General features: G+C 35.2%; 1 protein-coding gene across 1 annotated transcript in view; it reads left to right on the forward strand.

The window, feature by feature from the left end:
* Positions 1–18,784, forward strand: part of OSBPL8 (oxysterol binding protein like 8) — a 166,572-nt gene that overhangs the window by 41,378 nt on the left and 106,410 nt on the right. The window contains exon 2 of the mRNA XM_040490424.1: positions 6,500–6,608. Coding sequence (XP_040346358.1) covers positions 6,567–6,608 — 42 coding nt within the window. The 5' untranslated portion in view covers positions 6,500–6,566. The remainder of the gene's footprint in view (positions 1–6,499; positions 6,609–18,784) is intronic.

Raw genomic sequence — 18,784 nt, forward strand, 5'->3', positions numbered from 1 at the left:
CAAAAAACAAAATACAAGACCCATCTGCATGCTGCCGTAAGAGACTCACTTTAGATGTTAGGACACAGAGTCTGAAAGGGAAGGGATGGAAAAAGGTATTCCATGCAAATGGAAACTAAAAACTGGAGTAGCTATACTTATATCAGACAGAATAGACTTTAAAACAAAAAGTGTAATAAGAAAAAGATGAGTATTATATAATGATAAAGGGATCAATCCAACAGGAGGATGTAACATTTATGAATATTTATACACCAACATGAGAGCACTTAAGTATGTAAAAGGCAACTATTAACAAGACCTAAAGAGAAGTAGACAGCAATACGATAATAAGGGACTTTAATACTCCAATATCAATGGATGGATGATCCAGACAGAAAATCAATAGGAAAACATTGCCCTTAAACATTTTAGACCAGATGGAATTAGTAGACATAAAGAACATTCCATCCAAAAGCAACAGAATGCACATTCTTCTCAAGTATGCATGGAACATTCTCCAAAATCAATCATATGTTAGGCTATAAAACAAGTCTTAATCAATTTAAGAGTATTGAAATCATATCAAGCATTATTTTTACCACAGTGGTTAGAAACCAGAAATTATTTACATGAAGAAAACTGGAAAATTTACAAATATGTGGAGATTAAACAACATGCTACTGACTGACCATTTGAGTCAAGGAGAAATTTTAAAAATACCTCAAGGGGCGCCTGGGTGGCTCAGTTGGTTGAGCATCCAACTTTGGCTCAGGTCATGATCTCATGGTGCATGAGTTCGAGCCCCATGTGAGGCTCTGTGCTGACAGCTGGGAGCCTGGAGCCTGCTTCGGATTCTGTGTCTCCCTCTCTCTCTGCCCCTCCCCCACTTGAACTTTCTCTCTCTCTCTCTCTAAAATAAATATTTAAAAAAATTTTTTAAATTAAAAAATACCTAAGAGAAACGAAAACAGAAATGTACCAAAATTTGTGGGATGCAGCAAGTCATTCCAAGAGAGAAGTTCATAGTGATAAACGCCTCACTGAAGAAATAAGAAAAAATCTCATATAAACAACCTAACTTTACACTTAAGGAAACAGAAAAAGAACAAAGTAAGCCCAAAACTAGTAGAAGGAAGGAACTAACAGATTAGGGCAGAAATAATGAAATGGAGACTAAAAAGACAGTAGAAAAGATCATTGAAACTAAGAGCTGCATCTTTGAAAAGATCAACAAAATTGGCAAGCCTTTAGCTAAACTTACTAAGAAAAAAAAGGACTCAAATAAATAAAATTAAAAATGAAAGAGGAGAAATTACAACTGACACCACAGAAATACAAAGGATTGTAAGAGACTACCAGGAACAATTATAATTATATGCCAACAAATTGGACGATCTAGAAAAAAAAATGAATACATTTCTAAAAATATACAAGCTACCAAGACTAAATCCTATCTGAACAGATCAGTTGCTAGTAAAGAGATCAAGTTAGTGATTTAAAAACTTCCTACCAACAAAAGTCCAAGATCAGATGGCTTCACTTGTATATTCTGCCAAACATTCAAAGAAGAGTTAATGTCAATCCTTCTCAAACTCTTCCAAAGTATAGGAGAGGACTCTTCCCCAAATTCATTTTATATGGCCAGCATTGCCCTGATACCAAAACCAGACAAAGATGCCACAAGAAAAAATTACAGGCCAATATCCCTGATGAACATACATGCAAAAATCCTCAAAAAAAATATTAGCAAACTGAAATAATACATCACAAGGATCATACACTATCATCAAGTGGGTTTATTCTAGGGCTGCAAGAATGGTTTAACATCTACAAATCAGTCACTGTGATATACCATATTAATAAACTCCAGTATACAAATCATATGGTCATTTCCATAGATGCAGAAAAAGTGTTTGACAAAGTTCAGCATCCGTTTAATCTCAACATGCAGATATAGAGGTAATGTACCTCAGTATAATAAAGGCCATATATGACAGGCCCACAGCTAACATCTTGTTTGGTGGTGAAAAGCTGAAAGCTTTCCCCCTAAGATCAGCAACAAGACAAGGATATCCATTGTTGCCCTTTTATTTAATATAGCATGGGAAGGTACAGTTAAGTGAAAATTATATTGGCAGGAAATCCATATTTCCAGGCAGCGATGGTCAAGGAAGGCATAGTATTTGTTTTAATCATAAATTGGGATAAAGTCAAGAAAACATTAATTAAAATCATCAAAAGCTATACGTACAACACACACATATATGCACATACATCTGTGCTTCAGATTAACCTAGGTGTAGAACCAACATAAATGTAGGCATGAAGTCAGGGGAACGAAATAGAGGAAATGAAGCATGAATATTTAAGAAAATTTCCAATGGAGGTAAAATAGAGGAGGGTAGCTTTTAGGGAGGTAGGACTGAGAAAGGCCTTTTTAACAATCAGTGAGGTTTGAGCATTGGGGACAAGCAGAAGGACTGACAGGACAAGTTCTTGATATATAAGTAAAGGCTTTTACTATCATTAGGTACTAGAAGGGATAGCTCAGAAAGCATAGGTAGAAAATTTAGTCACAGAAAGGATGGTGGCTGATAGAAGAAATCCAAAATGGGAGCTTATAAAATTGCTCTACTAAAAGCAGTTGTATATGTTATTGAATGTGTTTCTTTGTGTTAGCAAAGATTCTGTACAGGTTACCTTAAATGAGTGGTCAGAACTCAAGCACTTACAGAACCTAGGCAGGTAGCAGAAAATGAGGGAAGCAATGAAAAGTACAGATGCAAATATTGTGTGAGAGGTGGGTGCAAACTGGAGAATGTTTACCTGTGTCAAGTAGTTGGCTGCTGCTCAGCTGTAATCAGTCATTCCTCAGTGTTGCCACATTTTCTATAGTGTTAGGACTAGTCTTAAAACTCCATTGTTATGTATACATTTTGAAATACTGGTTTGGAAAGAAGAACCAAAACCACAGCCAGTTGCCTTACATTTTGTGACTTCTGTTTTACATATTCCTTGTCATGTATGGTTTTGTTACTGTTTTGTTTTCATAAAGCTTTCGAGAGCTGCCTATTGCTAAAGTATAAAATACTCCTCATGGAATCAAATCTCCTCATTATAAACTTACTGCAAAACCAAATACTGGTTTAAAAAAGTCATTTGAGAAGTATAGTATCTATATGCTATTCACAGGCTAACAAACATTTATCACATACCTGATACCAAGAATACGTTCATGTCTTTAAAAACTAAATGTGTTCAAAAACTTTACCCCTCATTTTGCTATCTGAATCTTCACGGTGCTATATTTTTTTCCAACTGCTTGCTGAACATACCCACTTGAATATCAAATAGACCTCTCAAACTTAACATGCCCCAAACCAAACACCTGTTTACCCCCTCCCAAATTCCCCCAAAGAAAAAAAACCTTACTCTCCCATCTGTCGTCTTCTTGTCTGATGGCCATCTTTTCAGTCCTTCAGGCCTTACCTCTGTGATCATATCTCTTGCTGCTCTTTATTCCCTTTGCTCACATTGTCTAGCCACATGGTTTTCTTGCTTTTCCTCAGACTTACAAGTTAGTCACTTACAACATTTGCACTGGCTATTTCCTCTGACCTGAAAACTCTATTTCAGATATCTACGTGGCTGTTTTCCTCCCTACTTCAAATCTTCGGTCAAATGTCATCTTTTCAATGAGACCTTCCATAAATATCTGACTTAAAATTGTAACCCTTTCCTCCATGGTTTTTCTTAGCCTGCTTTATTTTTTTCTCCTAGTATCACCTTTTTTTTTTTCATTTTTTGAGGGAGAGAGGGAGAGAGCGTGCGTGTGCGTGTGTGTGTGTGTGTGTGAGAGAGAGAGAGAGAGAGAGAGAGCGCCAGAGAAGGGCAGGGGCAGAAGGAGAGAGAGAGAGAGAGAGAGAGAGAGAGAAAGAGAGAATATGAATCCCAGGCAGACTCCACACCCAGCTTGGAGCCTGATGCAGGGCTTGATCTCACAATCGTGAGATCATGACCTGAGCCAAAATCAAGAGTTGGATGCTTGGCTGACTGAGCCACCAAGCCTCTCCTCATAGCATCACTTTCTAACATATAACTTTTAATTTATTGTATTTATTGTTTTGTCTCCTAGTATATAAGCTCCATGAGAGTAGGGCTTTGTTTTGTTTATTGATGTATTTTTATTTTACATAATTTTTAAAAATATATATGTTTGAGAGAGAGAGAGAGTGGGGGAGGGGCAGAGAGAGAGAGAGGGAGACAGAGAATCCAAAGCAGGCTCTGCAGTATAAGTGCAAAACTTGATGTGGGACTTGAACTCATGAACTGTGAGATCATGACCTGAGCTGAAGTCAGATGCTCAACTGACTAAGCCACCTGGGCATCTCTATTTTAATTTTATTTTATAGATCTAATTGGCTTTATTAAATGATTTATGAATCAGGCAGTATCCCATCTACCAAGTAGAGGGGAATGCCTTCATTGATGCATTTTAAGTGCCTAATATAATGTCTAGTAATAAAGGAATCCTTAGAATGGAATGGATAAGATGAAAAAATTGGTAAAATTAAAAAAAAATTTATATTTACTTATTTTTGAGAGAGAGACAGAACAGACAGAGCATGAGCAGGGGAGGGTCAGAGAGAGAGAGGGAGACACAGAATCCAAAGCAGGCTGTGTGGGCTCTGAGCTGTCAGCACAGAGCCTGATGCGGGCTCAAACCCACGAACTGTGAGATCATTACCTGAGCTGAAGTTGGACACTTAACTGACTGGGCCACCCCGGCTCCCCAGTAAAATATTTTTGAAGTTGAAGCTTCCAGTGGGTGTCTTATCGTTTTGTTTTTAATATTGCCAATTTCTAGAATATGTGTGTCAGTATTCAAATATGAATTATAGTGTGTATCACATAGACATAAATAATTTTTGTATCATCTGTTTTGGATTATTTTTTATTCATACAGGTAATTGAAGTGACAGTTTAGTGCAACAAATGTTTATGAAATGTCTGCCATGAACCAGCACTGGGTAGACAGATCAGTAAAATGCAGTCTTTGTCCCTGAAGAGAATTAGATCATGAGAATAAATAATTACGGTGCATTGTAATACATATACTGGGGAAGTATACTTAAGGTTTATAAACTGCAAGTTCACTTAGCTTGGGCTAATTGTATTGTTTATATGAGAGAAACCAAATGACAGCCCTCCAAAGCCCAGTTAAGAAGTATTTTCACCAGCATTTACACTTCAGTGAAGCTTTTTTATACTTGCAGAAACAAAATGATTTTAGAACTTCAAGAAATGACTAGAATTCTGCTGACTTGTTGATTTTGGTTTCGTTAGCTCTTTTAAGGAAGAATTATTAGAGAGTTTATTAGAGGCTTTTGAATATATGTAGTTTTATATGATAAGAATTCAGCTTGGGGGCACACGGGTAGCCCAATCGGTTGAGCATCTTGACTCTTGATTTTGGCTCAGGTTATGATCTCACATTTGGTGAGATCTGAGTCCCGCATCAGGCTTTACACTGACAGCATGGTGTCTGCTTGGGATTCTCTCTCTCCCTCTCTACCCCTCTCCCATTTGTGTTTGCTCTCTCTCTCAAAATAAATACACATTAAAAAAAAAAAAAAGACTTCAACTTGGAGGTTTTGTTTACAAAGTTCGGAAGAAAAAGACTTGTGATAAAGACATGCTTGTAAGACTTTCAAAATAAAAATAACTATGAAGTAATACATGTTCATTGTAAAATTGGGAAAATGCAGAGTATTTTATCAATAATGTTCTGTAATTTGCCTTTTCCACCTAATGTGGCCTTCTCTCTATATGAAGTAAATACATAAAGAGTATGTAAAAACACCTTCTTCATTTTTAGAAGTTGCTGGCGTGATGTTCCATTGTATGTTTATAGTATAATTTAAGCAAACTCCTAATGATTGACATTAAGGTTGTTCCAGTTCTTCTCATCATATCTGTTACTTTGTTGGATGTATTTATATATCTTTGTGCATTTATATAAACAAGTACATATGGCATAATTATTAGCCTCTAAATTACTGGATTAAAGTGTACATATTTTAAATTATCTTTCTAAAAATTGTTATGATTTATATTCTCACACAAGTATGAGAATACCTGTTTTCCTACATTCTTGTCAGTGTTGCATATTAGCACACTTTTTAAAAGTTTTTGCCAATATAATCATGAAAAAAGAACATTTTATTTCCTTAATTGTAAAGTAGATTTAAACATCTTTTTAAACATTGAACAGTCTTATGCCTGTAACCTTGCTCTTGCTATGCCTCTTCACTTGGAATATTGTCTGTCCTTCTTCCATTTTTCTCTGAACCTTCACCATTCTTCAAGGCCCATGTCAAAATCTGTTTTTCCCATTATTGGATTTCCCAATTACCTCAGCCTAAAATAATTTCTCTCTCCTAAAATACTCCTTTTTTTTTTTCTCATTTATCACAGTTTTATACTAGTCCTAATACATGTAATTTTTTTCTTCTAGGATTTCCATATTTACAGGATGGCTAAAGATTAATGGAAAGAGAAGCGTAAACTTACCTTCTTTCACTATGGATGCAGGTTTGGCTGATGGAGAACCTGATCAAACTTCGGTGAGTGGTTCAAATACAGCATAATAAGGTACTATCATCTAGCTGTAAAGTGTTTGATACAAGCCATCGTTTTATTTTAAAAATGTATTTAAAACAAACTTAAAAGAATTTTAAAGTAACACTTTAACTCCTATGCTCATATGAAAATGACATATTTTAAAACTTATTGAAGCATAACCCAGTTTTCTGATATTTCTGTCCTATATCTTTCTCTGCTTACTTATATTGACTTGGTTCCAGCCCTTGGGACGGTAGGTTCTTTGGGTTAATGCAGAGGCCGATTTTTCTGTGTTTCATATTGCTGTGGAATTGAAAGTCACTATTATATTGAGATGTTTATAAATTTTAATTTAGTGAATGTCCTTCGTTCAGGCTCAAATGTAAGAATAGTCTAATGATTGATAGCAAAATGCACTTTTGTTTACTTGTGTTACTTTGTTCCCAGCCTTTTTTGGATTTCTGGTTTAAACTTGTTTTAGTTTCTTAAAGGGTCAAAAAAAGTTAAACTTTAAAATAATTTGTTAATAGAAAATAAAATGGACCTGGAAGTAATTTGTTTTATGAAGGTTATTATCACAGCGATTGTAAAAGGAAAACTGATGGTAGCTTATTTTATTTTCGCTATGATTTCAGCAAAAAGTTAAGATTAAAGCCTTCTCTTAGAACATGTTTACTTTGCCATAAATATTTTATTTAAAACTAATGGGCTTTCTTAACTTCTTTTAGCTGAAATATTTTTAATCTCTTAGTGATAATAAAAATGCCAGTAGTAACAACAGTTGCTATTCTCTAAGTGTATACTTTGTCAGACTGTCCTCACAACAGCCATTAAAGGTAGGTATTTGTTTATCCTTACTTTTATAGATAGAGAAATGGGCTCTAAGCTGGAGGTTAATTATCTTCTCTAAGAGCTCACAGCTTAAGAGGTGTCTCTGAGTACTTTGCCACTAATGTGTTGACTCCGTACCTGTCTTTCTGAATAGAATTGCTTTAAATTTGTTATCTTTTAAACTAATATCTAAACAGGTAGTATTAAATTCTGTACTGAACACTGGTGCTGTATTAATAAAGTTTTATTCATTTTTAATTCCTGTTGATACTGAGAGGTTTGAGCAAGATATTTAAAAAGCAAAGAGACAATTTTCTTTGTCTTCATTAAGTTTCTGTGAAATATTGTAGCTTATTTTAGGGAGAATACTACCAATAATTTCATTGTAATACTACCAATAATTTCATTGTAAACTACTGAAATATTCTGTTTTTGAAACTAATCTTGAGAGTTACTTTTGAATTACCTATTTATAAAATATCACCTTTGAACTGCACAGCCTGAGCTGGTTACTGATTAGATCTAGGAGAAGTGGATAAGAACATGGGCTCTGTAGACATTTAGCTGCATGTTAAAATCTAACCTCGGTTGCTTAGTTGTATAACTTGGGTAATTAATTAAATTCTCCAGGTTTTCAGTTTTTTCATCTATATAGAGGTGATAGTAATATCTACCTTCTAGAGTTGTTTTAAGTTATAATTGAGATAAGATATCTATAAAGTGCCTATTACAAAGTCAGAGACATTATAAATATCCAATAAATAAAAGCTACTACTGTTGATATAACTAGCTATATTAACCCTTCTCTCCAAAAAGGTAAATACAAGGCAGGAGAGGCAATAAAACATTGAAAAAAGCCTAGGCTATTCAGTAATTTTGGCTTTATACTTTCTCAGAATCTCAGTTTTTCTTCCTAAAATGTTGAGGCAAATATTCTACTACAATAGAAAAATATATAGGCAGGCATACTCATTCTATTTGATAGGGACAGTATGATCTAGTGAAACCGGAAAGTTCTTTGAAAATATGAGCAGCATGTCAGTATGAGTTACTAGTGTTCTTAAAAATTGCATGCACTGGTTTTTAAAATATTAGTAAACTTTTTTTTTAATTTTTAAAATTTTATTTAAATCCCAGTTAGCATATAGTGTAATAATGACTTCAGGATTAGAATTTAGTGATTCATCACTTACATATAACACCCAGTGCTCATCCCAACAAGTGCCCTCCTTAATGGCCATCATCTATCCCACCTCCACATCCGACACCCCTCCAGCAACCCTCAGTTTGTTCTCTGTATAAGAGACTCTATAGTTTGCCTCCCTCTGTTTTTCTTGTTTTTGCTTCCCTTCCCCTATGTTCATCTCTTTTGTTTCTTAAATTCCACATATGAGTGAAATCCTGTATTTGTCTTTCTCTGATTTTGCTTAGCATAATACACTTTAGTGCCATCCATGTTGTTGCAAATGGCAAGATTTCATTCTTTTTGATTGCCGAGTAATATACTCCATTGTGTATATATACACCACATCTTCTTTATCCATTCATCAGCTGGTGGACATTTGGGCTCTTTCCTTACTTTGGCTGTTGTCGATAGTGCTGCTCTAAACATTGGGGTACATGTGCCCCTTCGAATCAGCATTTTTTTTTTAATCCATTGGATAAATACCTAGTAGTGCAGTTGCTGGGCCTTGGGTAGCTCTGATTTTAATTTTTTGAGGAACCTCCATACTGTTCTCCAGAATAGCTGCACCAGTTTGCATTCCCATTAGGGCACAAGCATTCCCCTTTCTCCACATCCTTGCCAACATCTGTTGCCCAAGTTGTTAACTTAGCCATTCTGACAGGTGTGAGTGGTATCTCATTGTAGTTTTAATTTGTATTTCCCTGATGATGAGTGATGTTGAGCACCTTTGCGTGTGTCTGCTAGCCATCTGGATGTCTTCTTTGGAAAAGTGTCTATTTATGTCTTTTGCCATTTCTTCACTGGATTATTTGTTTTTGAGTGTTGGGTTTGTTCAGTCCTTTATAGATTTTGGATACTAAGCCTTTATCTGATACGTCATTTGCAAATATCTTCTCTCATTCTGTTAGTTGCCTTTTAGTTTTGCTGATTGTTTCCTTTGCTGTGCAGAAGACTTTTATCTTGATGAGGTCCCAGTAGTTCATTTTTGCTTTTGCTTTTGCTTCATTCATCCCTTGCCTCCGGATATATGTCATATAAGAAGTTGCTGCAGCCAAGGTCAAAGAGGTGGTTGCCTGTTTTCTCCTCTAGGATTTTTATGGTTTTCTGTCTTACATTTAGGTCTTTCATTCATTTTGAGTTTATTTTTGTGTATGGTGTAAGAAAGTGGTCCAGGTTCATTCTTCTGCATGTTGATGCACAGTTTTCTCAATACCATTTGCTGAAGAGACTGTTTTTTTACCCCCCACTGGATGTTCCTTCCTGCTTTGTCAAAGATTAGTTGGCCAGAGATCTTCTTCTATGAAGTAATAAAAATACTAGAAATTTTAGTCACCAGTTGGTCATGTACGTACTCATTCTCTCTCATATTAATACAGCTCTGTCTCTTTCCAATAGCTGCTCGCTAAGTATAAGAATTTGTATTTTAATTACACATTCATGAATGGTGTTATCTTGAACTTTTTATTATAGAAAATTTCAAATATATTTAGAAAAGGATGGACTAATATAATGAATCCTCATGTACCCATCACTTCAACAATTATTATTTCAGGTCAGTTTTGTTTCATCTATAGTCCCACCTTCCCACTCCATATTTTTTTTGGAGCAAATAATGGACAAATCATTTCATTTGTAAGTATTTCAGTATGTATCTCTAAAATCTAAAGACTTTTCTTTAAACTTTAACCATAAACAACATTAGAATCCTAAAAATGAGTAATTCTTTAGTCACATAACTAATCGATGCTTAAACTTTCCTGATTGTCTCCTAAATATTTTTTTATAATTTTTATGTTGGACTTGGTTGATAAGTCACTGAGATTTTTTTAATCTTTTCAGTTTCCCTTGCATCTCTTTTTAACTTTTCCTTTTCAACTTATTGAAATACATAAATAAGGTAGTTTGTGTTGTTAAATTACCCACAATGTGGATTTCCCCTATGGTGATTATTTCATGTGTTAATCAGTCTCTTATGTTTGTTGCAAATTGGTCATTAGAATGAACGGCTTCCTCAAATTCAGGTTCAATTTTTTTTCTTTTTTGACAAGAATACATTAAGAGTATTGTGTGTTACCATCAGGAGGCATATGATGTCAGTCATTCTTCTTGTATTAATAGCAGCCATTGATGATCATTGCCTAGATATGTTAATTCACTAAGGTATAAATTAATATCCTAACTGGTTTACAAAAATGGGGGCTCGAGAGAATAACTGTGACTCATCCATACTTTTTTTTTTGATTAATTTTTTTTTAATGCTTACTTTTGAGAGAGAGAGAGAGAGTGAGTAGGGGAAGGGCAGAGAGACAGAGTGTGAGTGGGGGAAGGGCAGAGAGAGAGAGAGACACACACACACACAGACACAGACTCAGACTCAGAAGCAGGCTCCACGCCCTACAGCGCTGCACGTGGGGCTTGAACTCCCGAACAGTGAGATCATGACCTGAGCCAAATTCTGAGGCTTAGTGACTGACCCATCCAGGCGCTCCTAGTCCATACTTTTCAAGCAAACAAACTAGCCAACCTATATTTTGTTAGGTATTTTGTCTTCTAGACTATGAATCTTTTTGCCATTTTACAACTTTTTTGAAACTTCTAAAAGGAGACAGTTTTTAAAAGGATAAAACAATTTGATAAGTATACGTTATGCTTTATTATCTTCTTTAACTTATGAAAGTTACAAATTAGTACTTAAATATTTGTAATGTTTGAACTTCCTGAGTGGGGAAAATATGACTCAGTTTTTTTTTCTTTCTTTCTTTTTTTTTTTTTTTAACATTTATTCATTTTGAGAGACAGAGTATGCATGGGGGAGGGGCAGAGAGAGGGAGACACAGAATCCAAAGCAGGCTCTAGGCTCTCAGCTGTCAGCACAGAGCCCGATGTGGGGCTCTAACTCACCACAAGATCATGACCTGAGCCAAAGTCAGATGCTTAACAACTGAGCCACCCAGGTGCCCCTCACTTAGTTATTTCTTATTGTATGAATGCTTAGATTCTTATTATATCTTTTTTTTTCATTTGCTAAGTATTCTTGTACTTATTAGAAGCTTGATTAATATAATGTGAAAAATTTGCAGATATAATGGAACTGTAATAAACTCTAATGGGAGTCAGAGAAAGTGTTATCTTTGAAAAAGAAAAATAAACAGTGATCTACACAGTACATTAGCAGAATTCTAACCCAGCAATCTTTTGTATTTCCTTTATGTTTGGAGAACTTGTCTAAGTATGTTTACATGACTATGAAACTCCTCAAGACCCTTTCAGAAAGTTTGTGATATTAGAATAATTTTTTGAGTAATACAATGGTATTTGATTTTATTTGCCCTTTTTCTCATTCTGTCATGAGTATATGGTGTACTTTTCCAGAGACTATGTGAGGTGATGAGGTCATAATCTGCTGGCTAGTGAAATGGAGTGTGTGCTTGTGTATTCTTAGTCTTCAGGTTTTCTTAGTTTAATTCTTTTCTTAACCAGTTTTTTTAAAATAAACTTTATTTTTTAGAATAGTTTTAGGCATACAGAAAAATTGTAGTCCCCATGTACTTTGTACCCAATTTCCTCTATTATTAACCCATTTATTGTACATTTGATATAATTAATGAATCTAGATTGACACATTATTAATTAAAGTCCATACTTGATTTAGATTTCCTTAGTTTTTACCTAGTGTCCTTTTCTGTTCCAGGATCCCATCTGGAATAACACATAATATTTAGTAGTCATGTCTGCTCAGGGTCCTCTTGGCTATGATTTCCTTGTTTGTGATGACCTTGACAATTTTCAGGAGTACTGGTATAGATATTTTTCACGGTGTCCTTCAATTGAGATTTGTCTGTTTTTCTCTAATTAAACTGGTCCTTATGGGTTTGGGGGAAGAGACCACAAAGGTAAAATGCCATTTCATCACATCATTGTCAAGGGTATATACTGTCAACCTGACTTGTCATTTCTGATGTTAGTTTCATCACTTGGCTGAGATGGTGAATTTCTCGTATTAATTTATAATAGGGCAAATATCAGTAGGTATAATCTACATAAACAACAGGTCTTTGGAGTCTTTAGTAATTTCTAGGAGAGTGAAGGGATCTGGAGACCCAAAAGTTTGAGAATTGCTCAATTAAACCTTTAGGAACTAGCACTTTAAAGAAGAATAATTGACTGTTACCTGATAGGAAAAGAGGGATCCAGAAGGTGATGGGGGTTGGGAGCAGGGTAGGAAGAAGAAATGATAGGGCCTTCAGGAATGAGGGAGTGGTGACCAAGTTAAACTTTGACTATTCGAAAATTGTACCTAGCATTAAGACATGATCTACATCTTTCTCTTTTTAAGTTTTTATTTATTTAGAGAGGAAGAGAGAGCGCAAGCCTGCTAGTGCATGTGTAGGAGCAGGGGAGGGGCAGAGAGAGAGAGAGAAACTCCAAGCAGGCTCAATGCTCAGTGCAGAGCCTAATGCAGGGCTTGATCTCATGACTGCAAGATCATGACCTGAGCCGGTATCAGAAGTCAGCCAACACTCAACCAACTGAGCAACCCAGGTGCCCCTGAGCTGTACCTTTCAAGGAGCTTTTGTTTTGTTGCTGTTTTCATTTTGGCATTTACAGATACATGTGTTTTGTCTTCAGGAGTTTTAATGATTTGTCTGATTCATATCATCTACAAATAATACTTTATTTCTTTCCAATCTTTATACAGTATGTATGTCTGCGGGTGGGAATTGGAAGAGTGTTTATATATAGTCTTTTAATTTCCAGAAACTCATCCGTTTTGTGTAACTTTCAAAATTATTTAAGATAGACTATTTTGTTACTTTTTAAAATCCATCATGTCCTCTGTAGGGGTCTCCTGTTTTAGGAATGTAGCCCTTTTGCTTCTTTTATCTCTCATGTTTTCCATATTTTCTTTTCATTATGCCTTCGTATTGAATCCTTCATCACTTTTCCAGCTCATTTATTGTAGTACATGTTTTGCTGTTCAAACCTGGTATATATTCCATCATAGTATTTTTATACTCAGTATTACTAGCTGTTTTCTCTGTGGATGTTTGGTCAGACTTCCTGTTTTCAGTATCCTCTCACATCTTTTTGAGCATATTTATTATGGTTATTTTAAGTTTTTGATGGGCTTGGTTCACTAATTCTCTCTCCTGCTGAGATTCTTCAGTTCTTTTTCATAGCATTTGGACTCCTTAGGATATTATTTTTGTGAGTTTATACTTCCTTGGAAATAATATTCTCTCAGGAATATTAATTGCTTTATCTGATTGATACTGATCTAGATAGAAAGGAAAGAGCCTAGGGACTCTTTTGGTCAATGTAGGAATATATGTCTTAGGATAGAGAATCTCTTGTTAAAATCATTGCTTCATTATTTTTCATTTGCTCCTCCCACCAATATATTCTTTTTCTTAGGGAACTTTTCTGTCCATCTCCTCTGCCTCCCTAGTTGTAATCAGTTCATTTGGGGAAAAGGGCAGTGAGAGATAGTGGTCAGCCTTTTTGCCTGCATGTGTTGTTTTGTGCATGCTACAACTCTATAGACATGCACAGTTTAAAAAAAAAAAGTGTTTGGAACTGTGTTTAATGTCTCTGGTTGGTATTAAATCATGTTCTGCCCTGGTAGTAAAGACAGGGTAGATAATGGTCTGCTTATTACTAGTGAGAGAAAAGGGCACAGGAAGATGACTTCCAACCCTCCCTCCTACTGTCAGACCCCTGGTCTTACCTCCATCTGTGGTACTGTATTCTCTTTCTAGTCTGAGGTTGCTTCCCATTTATCTACTTTTAAGGATAGGTTCAAGGACCGTATTGGTTATTTCAGTGGTAAGTAACTCAGTTCCCATTTGCAAAATAAATTGGTTACTTTCTTTTTGGTTTTGTGTTCTCTGTATGTAGAATGGCTGAGGTGGTGGCTGAATCGGGACCAAAAAATCAAAAGAACAGCAGCACTGTTTAACTTATCTTTCCTATTAAGATCTTTGGCAGTTGTGACATGCCCATAGTTTAAAAAGCAAAAGTAGAATGATTAAGGCAACTAACTCACAAGTAAATAGATTATGTAATTTACCCAATAGGAATCTATTTGTTTTTGGTCTCTTGGGTGGCTCAGTAGGTTCAGCATCTGACTCGATTTCAGCTCAGGTCATGATTTCATGGTGATGAGATCGAATCTTACATCAGCCGTGCTGATAGCTCTCCCTCTCTCTCTGCCCCTCCCCTGCTCGTCCCCCCCCCCCAATAAACAAATAAACAAAAAAGAAAGCTATTTATTTTGCTAAACTAGACTTGAGGAGGAAAGCTGGCTTAAAAATTTATAATTTATTCAGTATCTGTAAATAATTTAGTCATTCAGTTTTTAAAAGTGTGGTTTGGAGATTTTTCATGAATGTTTTTACTTCCTGTTTCTCCTAAGTTTTTTATAAACAATATAATTAAAGCCACTGCTCTACACTTAACTCTTAATTAAAAATTATGTCCATTAAGAATCTTACATTTCTTCTTGCTTTTTAGAAAAATAAGCTGAGAGTTCCATCAAACCTCAGATTAGAATGTGAAGGATTAGAATTTTAGCATGTTAGAGACACATGAAGATGAAATTTGATTAAAATTTCAAGAAAATCTCTACCTGTTCAACTGTCTAGGAGAATTGAGCAATTGAAGGATTTTTATCCAGACCTCAGATCACCTTAGTAGGTTTTCATTAACTTAAGACTACTTCAGAAGTCTAATATGGTAAAAACAATAGTGATGGAGCAATGAAGAAAAGGAGAGGGGAGATGAATTTGTGTGTGTGTGTGTGTGTGTGTGTGTGTGTGTATACACCTAAAATTTACTTTTGGTCAAACACTGGGTTTAGAAAACTAACCTACAGAGGTTAGTTTCACAGAGCACATCTGTGCACAGGGTACCTTGCACTTGGGTAAGATCATAGGCAATATTGTTTGTTGCTTTAGGGAATTAGTAGAAAATAAAACTATAGGAAATGAATAGCAACTAACATTTGTTAAATTTCTATCATGTGCCAGAAGCGATTGCAAGTTCTTTGAAGGCATACTTATGTAATTTTCTCATAACCCTATAGGGTAGTATTACTACCCTCATTTAATATAGGAGAACACAGAGAGATAAGTAACCCTCATTTAATATAACCCTCATGTTAAATAAGATAACCCTCATTTAATATAGGAGAACACAGAGAGATAAGTTCAGGGTCATACAACTATTAAGTGGCAGAATTGGGATACATTTTGGCTCCACAGGCCAAGCTTTAATTATTTTCCTATACTACAACTCAACCATGTTAGAATCAGCATATACAAATCCTTGAATACTATTTTTACAGTTTGGAATTTTTCTTTTTTTAAGGTAATGTCAAACCATTGAATTTGGTGTTTTTGAGCTAAGAAACAACCTGTTTAGAGTTGTGACTTGGGAAAATGATTTTGGCAGAATTATGGACTATTGCAGTGGTAACCAGCTGAACATTATAGAGTTACCTGTGGTGTTTTGAAAAATCCCAGTACTCAGGTTGCACCCCTATTTAATTAAATTAAAATCTCAGAGGGTGAGATGCAGACATCAGTACTTCTTTAAATTTTTTTAATTTTTTAAATTTATTTTTGAGAGAGAGAGTGTGAGCAGGGGGAGGGGCAAAGAAAGAGAGGGAGACACAGAATCGAATCAGGCTCCAGGCTCTGAGCTGTCAGCACAGAGCCTGATGTAGGGCTTGAACCCATGAACTGTGAGATCATGACCCGAGTCAAAGTCAGATGCTCAACCAACTGAGCCCCCCAGGCACCCCAGACATCAGTACTTTTTTATAGTCTCCTAGGTGATTTCAATGCATGGGCAAAATTGAGAACTATAGAAATAGAGGTAGTTAGCTCAGAGAACAAGTAAGCAAGCAGTTGTATAATCTAGGTTAACCGGTAGGGTAGTAGTAGCTGAATGGAAAATATGTCCCTTTTGGATTTTGCCTTTTTCCCTGGTTCTAGAATTTGCACTTTCCATATTTGGGTTACTTTATTAGTGTGGAGAGAAAAAAAAATTAGTTTTTGTACACTTACTGTGTTATCCTGATCTTGGCTTGATGTCTCACATGCTTTCTCATTTAATCTTCTTCATAATACTGTGGGGTAGATATTATTGTTTTTAGAAATGAAGAAACTGAGACTCTGAAGGGGTTAGTAATTTTTCTAAGATCACATAGCTAATCAGTGGGACATATTAGGATTTAAATACAGATACTCTTAATTTTATTATTCTTGTCATTGAATGAGGCTAATGTTTTTATATTAAAAATTGATCTGTGTCATACCTAGCCTTTTAAAATTTGTGTGTGCATTACCTAATGTGTACTTTGAAAAATGTCTGATACATGATCTATTTTATTTATTGATTTTTAAATGTTTATTTTTGAGAATGAGCGTGCACGCAGGGGAGGGTCAGGGAGAGAGAGAAGGAGACAGAGAATCCAAAGCAGGCTCCAAGCTGTCATCCCAAAGCCCAACACGCGACTCAACCTCACTAGAGGTCATAACCTGAGCCAAAAGTCAGACACTTCACCGACTGAGCCACCCAGGCACCCTGTGATCTATTTTATTTAACTCAAAGCTTTGTTCTCCTGTAACTAATGTTGATTTTTCTGGCTGGGGTGCATATTTTGGCATTTAGACAGTATATTGTTGCTAAAACATAAAGAACAGTTGCTAACTACATTTTATGTGTGGTAGATATTATGAGTCATGGAGATTGATGTTTCCATAATATTATTATCAGTCTTTCCTGTGGCTTGATACTGAACAGCATGATACCCTAATCAGTGATTTGTTAGAAATAGAACTATAGAAGAAAAAAAGATATTTGTTATATGGTTCTTATGTCTTAATTCAGATCCTAGTCATGATTCAGTATAGAATATAGGCTTATGTATCTGTGTAAGGAATTGACCAAAATGAAATTTCAAGTAAATAAATTCTTACTTCAGACTGAAAATTAAAATTATTTAAATAGGTCATAAGATTAAGTGCCATATACTGAAATATTTATGTGTATGAGCTGTCTCCTATAACCAGTTGTCATATCTAACTTGGCATGATTGTGATGTGTTAACATGGTTTCTTTTGTGCTTTTCAGGTGATTAAGAATGGTTAGGTCAGATATAGAGTATGTTAATGAGGTCAGAGGCCAAGGTCGTGGGTTTCATTCTTTTAATGGGCAGTTCACTTTTTTTTGGTTTTATAACCACAGACTTCACCAAGCAGTCTCACCAGATGCATGACATTAGTTACAGCTGACACAATCGATTTTGAACTTCCCTTGTATATGAAGTCCTTGATGAAGGAGGTTGCTTTAATTATAACAAGAGACCACCATTACCAGAAGAAATATAACTTATGCTCCATTACCAAAAATCAGTGGTGAGTCTATAATAGTGTTATTTATGAAGGACAGAATTATTTAAGAAAAAGGATGGGGGAATTCCTAACAAAGGTATTTGGGCTTATGATGGCCAGAGACTAATAGCAGAAGAAAAGAAAATAGGAATATGCTCTACATTACAACTAAAAATAATCTTAAGAATTGAGGTAATGAGGTGATTTTCTATGTTGAATTGTTTGTATAACAGAATTTTAGGATTAGAACAGATCTTATAAACAAATAAGAAAACTAAATTCAAGATATTTATTCAGATTTACCCAGGGAATCGAGCTAGGCTTAAAACTGAGATTTCAGAATTCAAGTCCATATTAGTTCTTTGTGTATATTAAGCATGCAGAATGTCATAGTTTGGAAAATACAAAGATGTGTAAGATTTTTTTTTTTTTTTTTTTTTTTTTTTTTGCTGTAAGAGAATTTGACTCATATCATAAACAAAGGAACTCAGCAAACCACATACAAGAAATTCTTTGCTAGGGATTAGAGTTACAATAATGACTAACCCTTTTTTTCATTCGTGCATTTATCATTCAGTGTTTGTTGAGTGTCTGCCATGTGCCAGGCTTTGTTCTAGTCTTAAGGGATACAACAGTGACCAAAACAGACTAAGTTCCTACTTCAGTAGAGCTAACATTCCAGTGGAGGAAGACCAAAAAAAAAAAAAAACAAAAAAAAAACATAAATATATACTGTTATGTGGTGATTGTTGTGATGGTAAGA

Source organism: Herpailurus yagouaroundi, unplaced genomic scaffold, assembly GCF_014898765.1.
Source record: "Herpailurus yagouaroundi ecotype Mexico unplaced genomic scaffold, PumYag 182, whole genome shotgun sequence".
In the NCBI taxonomy this organism is placed as follows: Eukaryota; Metazoa; Chordata; class Mammalia; order Carnivora; family Felidae; genus Herpailurus; species Herpailurus yagouaroundi.